This window comes from Solanum tuberosum, unplaced genomic scaffold (assembly GCF_000226075.1).
Source record: "Solanum tuberosum cultivar DM 1-3 516 R44 unplaced genomic scaffold, SolTub_3.0 scf00136, whole genome shotgun sequence".
NCBI classification, from domain to species: domain Eukaryota; kingdom Viridiplantae; phylum Streptophyta; class Magnoliopsida; order Solanales; family Solanaceae; genus Solanum; species Solanum tuberosum.
In genome coordinates this window covers 767277-784499 of record NW_006239061.1, presented here as the reverse complement: position 1 = coordinate 784499, position 17223 = coordinate 767277, and the positions used below count along the sequence as shown (strand labels likewise).

General features: G+C 32.7%; 2 protein-coding genes across 2 annotated transcripts in view; one reads left to right on the top strand and one right to left on the bottom strand.

Annotated features, from left to right (window-relative positions):
- The window catches only part of LOC102603408 (uncharacterized), a 12341-nt gene extending 9341 nt beyond the window's left edge, over positions 1-3000 (top strand). The window contains exon 3 of the mRNA XM_015310648.1: positions 2300-3000. Coding sequence (XP_015166134.1) covers positions 2319-2933 — 615 coding nt within the window. The 5' untranslated portion in view covers positions 2300-2318 and the 3' untranslated portion in view covers positions 2934-3000. The remainder of the gene's footprint in view (positions 1-2299) is intronic.
- Positions 3001-3028: 28 nt separating this feature from the next.
- On the bottom strand, positions 3029-7023 carry LOC102602737 (ABC transporter G family member 11-like). The gene is made up of 8 exons (XM_006351699.2): positions 6788-7023; positions 6555-6634; positions 4732-5190; positions 4574-4660; positions 4377-4502; positions 4068-4259; positions 3888-3974; positions 3029-3811 (listed from the first exon to the last, which is right to left on the bottom strand). Exons 1-8 carry the CDS (start codon positions 6978-6980, stop codon positions 3146-3148), a joined length of 1890 nt encoding a protein of 629 aa, XP_006351761.1. The 5' UTR covers positions 6981-7023; the 3' UTR covers positions 3029-3145.
- Positions 7024-17223: the final 10200 nt, after the last annotated feature.

Sequence of the window (17223 nt, the reverse complement as noted above, 5' to 3'; positions counted from 1 at the left end):
GTATAAAATGCGTTTGTGTTTGTATAAAGCGAGAGAAAAATGTATATACAAATACTAATACATACATTTTCGTCTTATACACTTATAATTATACAAATACAGATCTTATTATACAAATTACAAAGTATAAATGAATTTATACAAAACTGAACAATTTGTATAAAAATTGGATGTTTATAACGAATTATACAAATCAAAAGCTCCATAGCAAGCATAAAATCTGCTATGGAGCGCAATTATGCAAACTATAGTTATAACATATAAATATGATTTTTATGTTTGCTATATGTGAATATTACTCTATTTTAATTGGGTAAATATGGGCTTCAAGCTATTTTAAGAGTTCCTACAAATATGGTCAAAATGGGTAAAATATGAGTATCCATATAGACCCATAATAGATCACTCACTTCTCACTTCTACTCAAAATTCTAAATTGTGCTATCAAAAAAAGCCTTTTTTAATTTATTTTTTTTGGGGTGGGGGGACGTGGGAGTACAGGGGTGGGGGTAGGGTTGGCAAAAAAAAATAATATTTTTTTAAAAAAAATTTAAAATTATTATTTTTCTGAAAAAAAAAATTTTAAATTTTTTTGGGGGTGGGGCAGGTGGGGGTATGAGTTGCCAATTTATTTTTTTTGTACAAGAAATAGTCTTTTTGAATTATTTTTTTGGGTGGGTGGTAGGGGTAGGATGGGATGGTAGGGGTTGAGGTATTAACAATTTAGATTTGATTTAATATTTTTTGGCTTTAAGAAATTAAAGTGGGTTATAACCATTTTATCCAAACCATATTTGATCAAATTTATATTTACCCATATTTTATATGGGTTACTTGTGATCCAATCCATTTTAACTCAATCCATATTAAATTCATCCAAATCCGATCCAAACCACTCATTTGCCACCCCTATTAATATACGCGTCTTGAGTAAAAAAACAATTATTCTGGTCAAAGTGTTGTGTCAATCAATTGCCACATCTTCTCACTTTTGATAAATCATATATGTTGCTTTCATTTATATTTCACCATTCGTTAATTTCTCAATCCAGACAAATATTAAATAGCTGCCTCTACTTATATGTGGGATATTTTCCCTCCCGTCTTGTTAATCATTAATCACCATTAATTAGTACAATCTATATTTATCATATATAACTTTAATTATAATTGATTGATTAGAAGGTGGAATATACATTATTATTAGTTTAGAATCTTCTTTAATTATATTACCATATATAATATGTACCATATATAGCATTTACTATGTATAGCTTCTTTTTTTTGTACGTTATTAGAGATGCAGAAAATTAAAAAAATTGGCTTGTTCATTGTCAACATGATCCCCTTCAATCTACTATTTTTGTGAAAAAACTTACCCGCACCGGATGTATACATCAAATTAATGCAATTTTTATTATCACATGATTTAATGAAGTAAAACACATGTTAATTAATTATGGTTAAGTAAAATGAACTATAAATTTAAACACATGACATGCATGTATTGGCTTGATGTATACATCCGATGCGGGTAAGTTTTACCCATTTTTTTGTACTATTGGCTTTATTCAATTATGTGAACCTATTTAATTGACACATATTTTTTATTTTTAAAAAAATAAGATTTGATATTTGTGGATATTGCTTTTTAAAATGGAGTAAGCACGAAATAGGTTTAGGACCTTCGCAAAGTTTGTCTTTTTTAAAATAGTGCCTTAGTTAAAGAGGGTAATCATGTAGTCCCTCTTAAATGAATGTTGTATATATCTATTTTAATGTCCATTGCTATTTCACAATCACTTGTGACCTGTGAGACAAATACACTAAAATTTGTTATATTAAAAGTATGAAAAACACTTATTAACGAAATGTTATTCGCCTTTTAATCCTTCCTATGTGTATTTTAAGTTAAAATAGTAAATACAAATGAAGTCGCCTTTTTCTTTTTTATTAGCAAACACAATTGCACATGACCATAAAGGAAAAAGAAGAACAGGTTTAAAAAAGAATAAGTACCAGTAGTATTTAATATCCCTAGTTCTCTATTAATGAAAAAAATAAAATAAGTAAGAAATTTATAACTAAGTATTACTGTTAAAGAGGGTTTAAAACCTCCATTAATATTTTATATTTCATAATAAACCCTAGTTTCCTGAATAGCCTTGTACATTCATTCGCCCTCTTCCACTACCTTTTCATTAGCAGCAAGTACATTAGGTAATAATATTCCTTCTTTGTTAGTAACTCTCACTTGTGTGATTATACTGACTACTAATAATAGTAATACTTCCCGTAGAGTGTGGAATCATTCTTCAATGGACCCTGACATGATTCGTCCGCGGAGAAGCAAGCCTTGTCCACCAACACCAAGACCACACGGTGAAAACGTTGTAGAAGCATGTCAACATGATAGCTATAATTTTCGCGAAGATCCATTACCACCACCAATATCACCATCGTTATGGGCATGTCATCAGCCACCACGACCCCCATCGCACGTCAGAAACTATTACTGGAATGATAACTTGGACCGGTTCTCGAGAATGCAGAGAGGGGACCAGAGCCCTTATATGGGCTATAGAATGAATTTTCGTGACCCTTTGAATGACTTTCATGAGGATCATACTCTACGTCATTGCATCCGCCAATGTGAATGGGGCACCACCGCGGACAACCACCCCCTTTGTTGGGGTACCACGGTGAACCACCAACATCCTATTTTCCTCCAACGGGTGATTATGGTTACCAACATAGCTATGAGAATCCAAATAGTTGCACAATTATGTGATGTTTTCTCTCTAGCTATATGTACATTTTCTATATTAATCTTTGGTTATATAAAAAAAAGGTTTAGTTTCCAAGGTTTTTTTAGACATAAAGATGAAGAGAGGCAAGACTTATTTGAAAGCATATATATATTGAACAATTAATGTACGCTCTCGATCTCTTCATTACATCATTGGGTTGAAACATATTCTTGATGATGAGTTTGCTAGCTATAAGGTTGATTTAAATGTAGATTAGCTTCAATAGGAGATATAATTTAAAAGGTACGACTTATTACATGGTGAAATTAGCAAATTATACAAGGAAAGCAACTACATTGTAAATAACATGAACACCTATATTGTAAATAATTTAATTAAGCAGAAAATTCATGCAAAGGTGTTTCTGCTGAATTGATTTGTTTAGGTGAGTTAGACATGATTGCTCTTACAGCTGGCTTAACCTTTTCACCAGCCTTGACAAACAGCAAGAACAATAGCCTGTATAAAATTATCATCCCCAGTAAAATGGCAAGATCCACCCACTTTGAGTAATCTATATCCATTTCCCATTTATATTTCAGAATATCTTCCCCTTTGATCAAACCTTTCATGTTCTCGTCATGAATTTTTAGTCCTTCAAACTCGTTCTTGAACAGCCCTTGGTAAGCATACTTATGAAATGCAACGTAGTGTAAAGGGTACTTCCAGAATACCCTAGGCAAATCATTTGGTAATCGAAAGAATCCTCCACTTAAGCACATAAGTGCTTGTATTCCTGCTCCACTTATTAATCCCATGAGAAAATTAGGCACAATGCTTGCTACAATCATCATTAGGCTCTCAACTAACATCATACACGTGAAGAGGACTAGTGCAAAGCACATGAAATGCTCGAATCCACCTTGTAGTCCAGTGAGGAAATACGCGATAGCTCCTGGGATAAAAGATACCAATACCAAGTATGGCAGAGCAGAAAGTGTATTGGCAATGACAAATGAACCAGAACCATAATGACCGTTTAGTTTCTCTCGTTGAAATACCTAGCATACATTAATTAGCACATCATGAGATCAAGAAAGAAGGAAGAAAATGTGTGAAACACCAAATGTATTTTACCTTGAGTTCTTCCACAAAAGAGGAGAATCCACCAATCGCCATAAAAGTGATGAATGTCGCCACAAACATAAGCATGGAACCTCTTGACTATTTTCACCATGTAATTAATTAAAGAGTAAATAATTAATCGGCCAGTTTAAAACGCCAGGTTCAAGAAGAAATTAAATACATGTCATTTACCTGAATCGAAGTGTAAGAAAAGCCAACATCATAGTAGATAGTGCCAAGACCTACAGCTATTACAATATAAACACCTAAGCGCAGCCAGTAGTAACCAAGATCACGGGACATGTTCACAAATGACCTTTTTGTCAAAACAAGGCTTTGAGTTGTGAAGCTGGCACGGCTTCTTTTCTCCAGTACTTCACCTTCCTGTATACGATTTTGAGGATTTTAAATAAGGGGATTCTTATTTCAACGATTTATATATGTACATGTAGCTTCCTTCACCTATTAATAATCAATTGAAACAGAGTTTGTTTTTTTCACCTGTTTGCAGATTTCAGCAACTTGACTTTGAACTGCTCTGTACTTATCAGAATCACTATACGACTTTATCAGGATATTAATCACCTCTTCTGTTGATTTCCTACTAGTTGGACCTTCTTCAATGTCCTAGACAAAAAGTTTCATTTAAGCAATGGGCAAAAAATACGAGTATTCTAACAACAAAATTAGTTTCATACCTGATCAAAATCACTGTTAATTGTTTTGAGAAAATGATCAGATGGATTCTGGAGCGTCGGGCAAGGATAACCACTCAATGCAAAAAACTGCAGCAGCAACTCATTCATTATTGATTGATTAACTTAGTCATTTCAAAAAATTCAAATAATATGCTCACCTCAATTGCTGCACTAGCAGGGCCAAAGTAGACAGTTCTTCCAGAAGACAAAAGACATAAAGAATGAAATAGACTGAAAACTTCAGTGCTAGGTTGATGAATTGAGGCAATAATTGTTCTCCCCTGACATTGGCTTGCAATTGTTTTCATGACATAATAAGACGCGGCGCTATCAAGTCCACTAGTTGGTTCATCAAGAAAGAGAAGTTTTGGGCGCGTTAAAATCTCTAAGCATATACTGACTCTCCTTTTTTGTCCTCCGCTAATTCCTTTTCCAATCCATCCTCCAATTCTTGTTTCCATTGCATCCTGCAATCCCATTTCCTTCATAGTCATGTCTGCTATTTGTTTTTTCTCTGATTTTGGCATGGAATTTGGGAGTTGGAGTTCAGCAGAGTAGTATACAGCTTCTTTTACTGTGAGAGTTGCCATTAGAGTATCTTCTTGAGTCACATAGGCCTGATTGTATCAAATTATAGTAATAATGTTACTACAAACGGATGTGGCACTGTATATATATAATTAATGAGTAACAATTTGCTCCTCTTTTTACAAAGCTAAATTTGTTTTTTGCGTTCTAGTAAATTCCAGGATTAATTATGTCTCAAATACTCTAACCTACAAAAGAAAATCTGATTTCTTTTCTCGAGCAGAAAGATCAAAATATTTTGTGCTGTAGCCTGTTTTGAGCTGATATACTCATTAAAAAAAATTAATTTTATTTATTTGTGGGGTTTATATTTATATGGCATAAAACAAATATTTTATTTTGCCATATTAGATTTTTTGGTGTAAAATTTAATTGAGTGATTTTATTGATATAAAAATCAAAGTTAAGTGATTTTATTGATACAAAACAAAGTTTAATGATTTGCTAGATAAATTCTCAAAATTGAGTGATCTTTACTGATATTAACTCTAAATGTTACTTACATATATACTTTTGCCGTTATATAAATTACCTAGATAAACCTTTATTCATCTATTGAAAGTGGAAAAGTATATTTTTAATTTATTTTTTATTACAAAAATAAAATTCATCTAGGTATATATTTGATCTTTTCACAATTTTAGGAGGTATTTTTTTATTCTGTTCAAACATTTTTTTTTTTTGTCTTCTTTAATTTAACAAATAATTTAAGTTTATTATTTTGATGTTCAAATTTATATTTCACTCATCTTCTTGTAAAATATATCATAAATGCTCTAACTTTTCTATAGATACAAAAAATAAATTACAATATATCCACACAAAAAACTAGTCTTAATTTTTTTTCTTACTTTTTTATTTGTTTCTTTTTTTTTTCTTTTTCCATTCACACTTCTTCTTTTTTTCTTCATATTTTTACATTAAAAATGAAATAAAATTAAGAAAATCAAATAACGACAAAAAAAAAAAAGATCTATAAAGGAGATATTTACAAAAATAAAATAATTTAAAATTAATTTTTTCACTACCTTTCACTAGACGAAAAGGTATATCCGGGTCACTTATGTTACGGTAAATGTACATCTGGGTCATTTGTGTAACGGAACCATATGCAAAACCATCTTTATTATAACGAGAGATATATCAATTCTAAATCACAAAGTTGAGAGACATATCAAACCCTCTCCCCTTTATACTTTCTTAATTGCCTCTATTTTATCGAAGAAGCCATGTACATGTTTATAACATACATGTTCCTAAATTCAAAATCCATGCACATTTTTCTTTTGAATATTGTATCACAAAGGAGTAATACATACTTATCATCGTGTTATATTAGAGCAATAATTATGTTCCAAGCTAAGTAATTAATTGATTCTTAAATTTTACTCACAGAGGTTCCATAAGCCAGTGTTTGTTTGCGACCATTGATTATAATATCTCCACTCTGCCTTGTGCTCGATCCCAATCTCCCTAATAACATAAATAAATAGCTAATCAAAATAGTTTGCTTGGGTGGGGTTGTTTCTGGAGTTTAACTTCTATATACAGACATTATTAAAAGTTTTTTTTAATGTTTTGGTCGAGTAGTATATATTAAATCTAGGTGGTGAAATATATATATACCGGCAATTGTGTCGAGAAGTGTAGATTTGCCACAGCCAGAAGGGCCCATGATAGCCAAGAGCTCACCAGGCCTTGCATAGCCTGTTAAACCTTTAAGAATGGCTTTGTTACCATCTTTCAAGCTTGAAGCCGTCACCCACAAATCTTCCCACGTCAAAAAAACCTCTCCATTTTGTGGAACAATTTCAGACATCTTGATTTAAGGATGTTTTAAAAGTTATTTATGTTCTGGTAGTGAGACCACTGATTATTAGTATATATAATAAGCAATCAAGTCCTTTCATTTTCAGATTTAATTTCCCTTTATACAGGTTTGTTGTGAGTTTGTCTTCTTTAATAAATGATTGTACGTATTGACTATATTGACCCATGAATTAGGTTTAATAGTATTGAATTAGTTTGGGTTAGAGATTTATAGCCTGTTTGATATTGTTGTTGGGAGCTTCACTTATTTTGAGTAAAAAAAATAATATTTTTATTAAAAAATTAACTGTTTGGCAAACCTGCAAAACTCTTTTTAAATTGAAGCAAACGTAGTTTTTCTACTATTAGAAAGAAGCTAAAAGATTCTACTTCGTAAAAAAAGTAAAAGGAGAAAATTATTATTTTTCAAGACTATATATATATACACCAACCAATATATCTCTTGTTAATTAATTAACATATCTCATCATTTCAAAAAAAAAAAAAAATATCTCATATGTTTGGTTAAGTTTCATTTAATAATTTTATTTTTTGTTTTTAAATAATAAGTTTTATATTTTGTTTTAGTTTATGTATTATTATTTTATTTATTATTTTACGTATTGTTTTACAGAATTAGAAAAAAAGGTAAGAACAATGTTTTTGCAAGATTAGAAAGAAGAAAAAAAAATAACAATTGACCATCTCCAACCGCTCTCTATTTTACTCTCCATTTTCTATATTTGGAGAGTAAAATAGAGAATTCCCTCTCCAACCACTCTCTATTTCACCCTCTAGTCTTCAATTATAAAGAGGTGAATAGAAGTTCTTCAAATTTGGAGAACTATTATTCACACTCTCTATTTTACTTTTTGACTATAATAATATTATTTCTATTATACAACATTTGTAATTAATATATTATTAATCATATAAGTCCATTAATTAAATCTCTAATATTCGTAATTATTTTTAAATGTAATATAACATTTTTAAAAATATATTATTTAATATATACTACTTTCGTCCCAAATTAATAATACTTTAAATTTTTTTTAAAATTTTTTTGTCACTTTAAGTGATATAATTTTATATTATTATTAATTTTCACTATGAAGAATATACAAAATTAAAATGATTAAATTTTAATTTAAAAATATAATACATAACATAATAATTTAAATACAATAAAACAATACATAACATGATAATTTTAAAAATCACAACAATAATTTAGTAATCCGATAGATTATTTTTTAGATTTACCAATAGATGGGGAAAAAATAAGTGGATGATCCAAAGAATTGTTGCGGTTGTGCTTGTTGATTTTTTTTTTCAATTATTCGTAGTTGTTCTTTAGAAATTTAGAATAAAATATAATTTTATATTAAATAAAAAATTTGAAAAAATAAAATTTTGTATTACGTGAAAATTATATAGTGTATTTATTTAGAAGAAAGAAAAGATTTATATTACGAAATAAGAAAATAAAAGTGAAATAGAAATAATAATATAATATTGAGGAGAGAGAAAAATATTCTTTTTAGAAAGTAAAATAAAGAATTTAGTTGGAGTTGGTTATCTGAAAAAATAAGAGAGGGTAGGGTTGGAGATGCAAAGATTTCAACCCTCCAAAAAAATGTATAATATTGGTTGAAAATTTGAATATGAATATTTAATTTAATTTTTTTGTAAGAGATGTTTAAACTAGTTTCTCTCTATAAAATAATTTTAATATTAAAGTACATTAATACTTGACCTTATCGTAATTTAACTCTCAAAAACATTTTTTGAAAAAGATTAGTCTAACACAATTTACTTATAAAAATCACTTTTCAAATAAATTAGTCAAACACGACTTGTTTTTTTTTTTTTTTCAAAAGCACTTTAAAAAAAAACTATTCTAATTTTTTTTTCTAAAAGTAATTAATTTTTAACAATAATGCCAAACATACTCTTGTATTGATTGTCAATAGTATTCTTACGCCTTATATGTAGCTCTGTTTTTTCTTTTAAACAAATAAAAATAAGGTACTTTGTTTGCGGCTTTGCGCAACCAAGACATATTTAACAAATCTCCAATTAACCATCAACTAACTTCACTGCAACTAATTAATTTAACTTTTTAAATTCATTTACACCCTAACTTTGCTTTTAAAAGTCAAAATTTCCCATAAATTTTTTAACTAATAGAATTTTCCACCGTTATCCTCATTGACTTTTTTATATTACTATTCTATCCTTACATTATCATTCTTTATTTTATTTTTTATTTTTTTAATTCTTTAAAATGATGATATTTTTCGTCTTTTTAATCTGCGTAACAATTTTTTTAATAGAAGAAATAATATTATTTTATAGACGAAAAGGTCAAAAATTTTAATTGATCATATAAGTTAATGACATATTATAATGAAATAAATGAATAGAATAAAAGAATAATTTTTTTATTAATAATAATTAATTATTTTGTATCTATTTATTTTTCTAAAAAAGGTAATAATAACTTTTTGAACATATTTCAATGCATGTAATATAAATAAATTCTAAAAGATCATCTATTTATGTTAAATAAATTTTAAACCATAATATAAAATATATTCTATTAAGATAATCGAAATTGCATTACTAACAAGTTTTAATCTCCTAAATAAATTTTAAACCATAATTCTATAAGCGAAGTAAGACTTAAATAGTTAAATATATACCTGCATACATTAAGGTAATACTAAAATAATAATAATAAAAGTTTAGCATTATATTTTGTGAGGGGGAGTTTAATTGAGGATTATAATAAATAATTTTGACGCTTAATTTATTAGTGTGGAAGCAATAAATGGAAGGAAGAAACAAAATATTAAAAAGGCTAAAAACATGTTAGTAAGGCGAGCAATAAAAGCATTTGAACATTTAAAACACGTTGATGTCTATTATATTAGGGAAAATTAAGGTCTGGTGTTTGATGAGTCATATGTTGCTTTCATGTTTACTAAATATCAGATTCAATGTCTGGCCTTTGTTGAGTCGTACGTCGCTTTAGGAGATTACCAGGTGAGAAATTAATCTCTTTGATTTCATCCATATTTCACCATTTGTTTTCAGATTGATAAAAATATCAGTCTTTTCTTATTTGTTATTTTCCCTAGCTCTTTGTCACCATGTAAATTAGATCTTCTTTAGAAAACACACAATCCCGCTACTTTTCTATCATTCTATCAATTTCAATTTATGTAGCACTGTTCATCACTTCATAATGAGTTTTATGAAAAAATTTGTAGTTTTAATGTGTGTGACTATAAAAAAAAAAAATTATATAAAAAAAAGTAATTCAAAATTAAATATTTAAAATTTATTATTAACAAATTAGCCGCCACAAGAAGACACAGGTTTAAAATCATATGGAGGTGGAGTGTTTAACTAGATTTCCGGTTCTCAACAACTAGCAATAATTATCAGATCCAAATTCTTAATCCTAGAAATCAACCATGGCTAGATTTAATTAGTATTAAAATACTCGTTTCTTTTACCCATTGCTAGATTTTAGTGTTCTAAGTTCTAATAGTTAATTAGTTTTTGTTATGAATAATTAGGATGGAGCAGTTGCTCCTTTCCAATATAATGACATTGTTGAGTTAAACGAAGACTGATGGAGAATATTGATTCTCCATTTATGCTGATCTGAAGCTTTGAGGAGAAATGAAGAATGTTGTGATTTGGGGAAATGAAAATTGAACTTCATTTCATGAAGATGTAGTGTATTTATACAAACTCAACAATAAGAAAGTTCTAGAATCTAACTAACTAACAACAAAAAATAACTAACTCATCAACAAGAATAAAATGAATAACAAACTTAACCAACTTAGTTCATCACACTTATTACACTAATTGCCCTAGAATAAACTTTATCTTAACACCCCCCCCCCCTCAAGTTGAAAGTGAGTAGTTCACTACCAGCTTGTGTAGAATGTTGGAGTGTTTAGCACTCGGCAGTGCCTTAATCAGTACATCAGCTAGCTGATCATTTGTTGAGATGTGATGGAGTGTGATGAGTCCTTCTTGTATTTTTTCTCTAAAAAAATGACAGTCCACCTCTATATGCTTTGTTCTCTCATGAAACACAGGGTTCTTTGATATGTGAATAGTTGTCTGACTGACACAAAACACAGATATGGGCAATTTACATAGTAAATTCAGCTCAATTAGTAATCTTTCTAGCCACACCAATTCTCCAACAACAGCTCTATACTCTGCTTCTGCTGAGGATAAAGATATGGTCGTTTGTTTCTTAGACTTCCAGCTCACAGGACTGTCCCCCATGAGCACAACATAACCACTCACTGACTTTCTTGTATCAAGGCAGGCTGCCCAGTCTGAGTCACAATATGCAGTGATTGAGCAATCTGCATTATTTGACAAATGTATCCCTAAACAAGGGTCATTCTTGAGGTATCTCAGAACATGATAAACAGCCTTGAGATGTGGTTCTCTGGGATTTTGGAGGAATTGACTGAGATGCTGGACACTGAAAGCTATGTCCATCCTTGTGTTGGTCAAAAAATTCAGCTTACTTACTAATTTTCTGTAGTATGTGGGATCTGTAAGCAATGTACTTTCACCTGCCTTAAGTTTAACAGTGGACTCAAGAGGTGATGACACAGGTATGCAATCTGAACAATCAAACTCATACTGTCACGCCCCGAGCCTACACCCTGGGCGGGACCGGCACTCGGAGACCATTGCTGGCCCCAAGCGAACCCTTAGCCTGCCTTTCTTAACTCAACGGAAACTTAACTCAACAGTACAACTCAATGCAATGAAAAGTTATAAAACAACCAACTGATGCATAATATGCCAAAAGGCAGCTTGAGTCTCAAAATAGAATATTTACATATATACATAGAAGAGAGAGTCAATACTAACTGACTGACTGTCTATGAAGCCTCTAACATACTGAGATGGATGTTGGGACAGACCCCGCAACATCCTAACAACACAAACTAAAAGAACAAAATATCTGAGTCCTCCGGAAAGCAATGAGGCTCACCACTGACTCTGGAGTGCTCAACTGGATCAACGGCGTACTGGATGCTGATCCGAGGTACCTGTGTCTGCATTGTCATAAGATGCAGGCCAACTGGCATCAGTACATGAAATGTACGAGTATGCGAGCTGGAAAGTTAAACCACAACTAAGCTTGAAAAGAGTACAAGAGAACACTTACATTGGCTTTGTTCAATTCATGAATAACTGAACTCAATATATAAGGCAATAAGACACATGCAATATAAATAGCTTGTAAAACTCTTAAAACATGACGTAAAAATCATATTTATAATATCATAAAATACCATGCTTCCTCTCAAGGTCTACTTGTGCAATGTTTGAATGAAGTCCCATACCCCCCATCCATACTAAGCAGAACCCTCGAGGAACCATGCTCTTTCTACTGTGGGAGCTTCTCTAACCGACAAACCACCACTATGAATATGAGTGGTGATACAACGTTTTACCTCACGTTGCCCGAGGACCGTCCTATACCTTGCCGTGATATAGGAAGCTAATGATACAACGTTTTACCTCACGTTGCCCGAGGACCATCCTATACCTTGCCGTGATATAGGAAGCTAATGATACAACGTTTTACCTCACGTTGCCCGAGGACCATCCTATACCTTGCCGTGATATAGGAAGCTAATGATACAACGTTTTACCTCACGTTGCCCGAGGACCATCCTATACCTTGCCGTGATATAGGAAGCTAATGATACAACGTTTTACCTCACGTTGCCCTAGGACCATCCTATACCTGGTCTTGATATAGGAAGCTACTTTACTGAGTGGATCCACTAGCTTAACTTTACGGGTTTATCTAAAAAGTATGACCCGTTAATTCCCATGTTGGCTACATGGTTCTTATGGAGAGTTGAGTTTAATATGAACTCGCGTCCCCAAATCGGTGCTCGATACTACTCCCAAAATACTTTTAGCTCATAAGTGTTTTAAACACATCTTTCTTTAAATGAGATAATTACTCAAAATCTAGCCCAAAGGCTCACTTGGAAACGATGTTCCTTTTTCTTGAAAACTAGCCCTAAGGCTCTTTTGGAAATCAAAATCCCTTTCTTACTCAAATGTAAAAACATTTAGAAACTTCTTTGGGAATACATAGTTCCCTAATAGCTTTTGAGAAATGAACTCAACTTAACTCTTGTCTTGACTTGAAACTTAAGAGTCTTTACTTAGTTTGCAACTTGAGCCTTAGAATGAAGTAAAAACTTGCTTGAACTAACTTCATAATCACATGTTATGGATGAGTTCTTGATATTTAAACGCACCTTGAAGTGTTGGGAACAACTAGGAAACATAGGTACACTATCAAGGAACATGCATGGGAAGGTAGGAAATGAAAGGGATCACTTGGTGTCCTTGGCGCTTTGCAAGGCGCGGAGCGCCAGCCCTAAAAATTCAGAGGGTTCTTGCTGGCGCTCTGATAGGCGCGGCGCCCCAAGAGGGAAAATTCAGAACCCCTTTTGGGGCGCGCTGGTAGGCGTGACGCGCCAACCCCTCGCCCAGAAAACTCGACTTTCTCCCTCTTTTCTTTAACTCTAAACCACCCTTACTCCAAGGGCTTCAACCTCAAACACTAAGGATCATCATATCCCTCAACACACCATAGATTACAACTCAAAACACAACCAGAAACAAGTCCCAAATCAACAAGAATCTCAACATCAAAATCAACAACAATACCAACACAACCCAACAACTTCAACAACATAATCAATCCTTTCTCAATAAATAAAAAGGGGCTAGGTGTGTGGGGGGAAAAGGGATCAACCCACACTAACTACTCACATACCTTGATAGGGATCACCCCCGACGAAAATCCACGATGATCTTGATGAATCTTGTTGATCTCCTCTTTCTTCTCTTCTTCTTCTCCTTCTTCTCTCATTCTTCTCTTCTTCTTCTCTTATTCATGATCAAGCCCTAGCTTTCACTCTCTTAAAATGGAACAAAATGATCCATATATCAGCCTAACACAACAATATATCCTCAAAAGAAATAGCTAGGGAAAAGACCAAAATGCCCTTAAATTCCGGACGGATTCCTTGTCAACTGCCCAACTTTCAAAGGGCATATCTCACTCACACGAACTCAGAATTGAGCAAACTCGGTGGCGTTGAAAATATCATTCCAAGGGCTATGCAACCATAACTGGAAATACTTCTAACTCATCATGAGCTAGAAGTTACGACTAATCAAAGTTGGCCAAAAACTCACCTTTTCCATACTTGGCCAAAATTTTCCAGATTTTCAAATCCTTTCCAAAAATGAAAATTTTCAAATTCTAAGCCTCTTCTTAGTTATTTCAATTTGCCGGATGTTACACATACAGTAGGTCAATAGTAAACTTTCTTTGAGAAATTATAACTCCTGAATCTTTGTACAAAATCTCCAAACCTAGGAAGTATTGCAGTCTTCCCAAATCCTTAATCTTGAACTCATTATGGAGAGAACTCTTCAAAGAAGTAATCTCTATAATATCAGTACCAGTTATAATGACATCATCAACATAGACATCAACAAAGACTAAAGAACTTCCAATTTTTCTATAGAACAAAGAGTAATCACTAGCAGAATGAGAGTAGCCTCTTGAGTATAAAAATTGTGCCAACTTGTCATACCATTGTTTACTTGCTTGCTTCAGCCCATACAAGGAATTCTTGAGCTTACAAACCATTCTTGTATCAGTCACCATAAGTCCAGGCGGTATGTCCATATACACTTCCTCATGGAGATCTCCATGAAGGAAGACATTATTCACATTCAGTTGGTACATGTCCCAGCCTTTCTTAACAGCCAGACTGATTAGAATCCTGATTGTAGTCATTTTAACTACTGGAGAAAAAGTCTCATTGTAATCAATGTCAGCTTGTTGAGTGTATCCCTTCACAACTAGTCTAGCTTTCAATCTCTCTATTGTGCCATCATCCTTGTGTTTAACTTTGTAAACCCACTTGCATCCAATTGCCTTCTTTCCTATGGGCAGTTTAACAAGATCCCATGTCTCATTAACATGCAATGCTTCAAATTCTGATGTCATAGTTGTCTGCCAAGCAGGATCAAGTGTTGCCTCTTCATATGAGCATGGTTCAGTGTTATGAAAAAGACCTTTAACACTGTGTTGACTATCTTGGTTAAGACTTGTAAGAGAACAATAATGAGTGGCAGGTGTAAAGTTAAATGATGGGGTCGAGGAAGGCTGAGTATGCAAAGAGGGTATGGAATAACTGTATTATTTCAAGTAGGTGGGGATGATATGGGGCCTACTGGACCTTCTAAGGTTTAGTGTTTGGGTTTGATGTTGTTCAGTGGTATCAGGTAAGGCATGTCCAGTTGAGCTGGGTTGTCTATTTGTTGAAGGTGAAGTAGAATCTAATGATTGTTCAAAAGTTGATGATGGAGATGCTTGTGAAAGTATAGATGCAGACAAGTCAGTATTAGTGACAGTAAAATTAGTGTCATCATCATCCAAAACAACAGCTTTGTTAAAAGTATCACAAGTAGAGTTTGACATGTTTGAATTAGTATTCAAAGTTCTTACTATTGTGGAAAAACTAGGATCAGTTTCAGACTTAGACAAGGCAAAAAGAAAGACATTCTCATGAAAATTTACATCCCTAGAAACATGTATCCTTTTGGTACTTAGATCTAGGACTTTATAGCCTTTTGTATTGAAAGGATATCCAATTAAAATGTGAGGTGTGGATCTTGGATCAAATTTGTCCTTATGAGTCTTTATAGTAGGGAAACATAAACACCTAAAGGACCTAAGGTGAGAATAAGTGGAAGGTTGGTGGTACAATATTTCAAAGGGTGTTTTGTTGTGGAGAACTATATTGGGAAGTCTATTGATTAAGTAAGTAGCTGTTAAAATGCATTCTCCCCAATATGTGATGGAAAGTTTGGATTGGTACAGAAGTGCTCTAGCAACCTCCAAAAGGTGTTTGTGTTTTCTTTTCACTACACCATTTTATTGTGGTGTGTAGGGACAAGTCTTTTGGTGTATTATTCCCTTTGCATGAAAATACATGAAGGTTTCATTATTGGTGAACTCTGTACCATTGTCAGTTCTTATTGACTTGACAGTGGTTTTGAACTGATTTTCAACAAGTGATATGAAGGATTTTATGGTTTGAAGAGTGTTGGTTTTGCAACGGAAGAGGTGAGTCCATGTTGATCTACTAAAGTCATCAACTATGGTCAAAAAGTACTTGTAATTGTTGTGAGTTGAGGCATGGTATGGCCCCCATAAATCCATGTGAAAGAGATCAAAGGTATTGGTGCTAGAGACAATGGTCTTGGTTGGAAAAGGAAGTCTGGTTTGTCTAGCCATAGGGCATACAATGCATATGAAGGGCTGTTTTGATGAGAAGGTTATGGGAATGGTAGGAATACCTTTCATTTTTACAAAAGGAACATGTCTTAGCCTATTATATCACAAGTGATCAACATTGTTTCCATTAGGCAAGCATGTTGTGGCAGGGCCATTCAATTTAGAAGAGACAATATCAGAAACACAGGTAGGCAACACATTATTATTGCCTAAACAAGTGGATCTTACATCTGTAGTCTTACAAGTGGTCAAACAATAGTACAATCAGAAAAACAAGGTAAAGAACTGGAAATAAGTGTAGCAGAAGAAATGGGAGTAGAACATGCAATGTGACACCTTGAGCACATATAGTATAACCCATTTTGTGCTCTACCAATCTCCAGAGGGCTCTTCATTGAAGGGCCCTGCATGAAACAAGAACTGATATCAACTTGAATTTAAAATTAGGCACAAACAATACTTTATACAAAGTGAGTGAAGAATTTAGATGTATATCACCAATTTCTGTCACATTTACTTTATAGCCATTTGGAAGGGTAATTAGGAAAGGACTGGGTAAAGGTCTGAGGTTTGTGAGTAATGATTTTGTGAAGGTCATGTGATGTGTCGCCCCTGAGTCTATAATCCAAGAGTCAATAGAGAATTTTAGGCATTTACATGACAAATTTCCAATATCATTAATTGAAGAGGAGCATGCTAAGTTACCTGCAAAGTTAACAGCTCTACTATTCAAGTTGTTCCCAGATTCCTTTGCAGTGTTACTTCATCCTGGAATCTGGATGTGCTCTAGTAAATTTACCAACTGATGAATTTTTTGTTGAGTTAGACTTTGTTCATGCATTTTCCCTTT

Excerpts from the sequence above, each read along its gene's own strand:
- LOC102602737 (XM_006351699.2), bottom strand. The coding sequence starts at position 6,980 with ATGTCTGAAATTGTTCCACAAAATGGAGAGGTTTTTTTGACGTGGGAA. Across the intron at positions 6,635-6,787 it reads ACTTCTCGACACAATTGCCG|GGAGATTGGGATCGAGCACA; the intron begins GTATATATATAT and ends TTATGTTATTAG. Across the intron at positions 4,260-4,376 it reads TTGCTGAAATCTGCAAACAG|GAAGGTGAAGTACTGGAGAA; the intron begins GTGAAAAAAACA and ends AATCGTATACAG.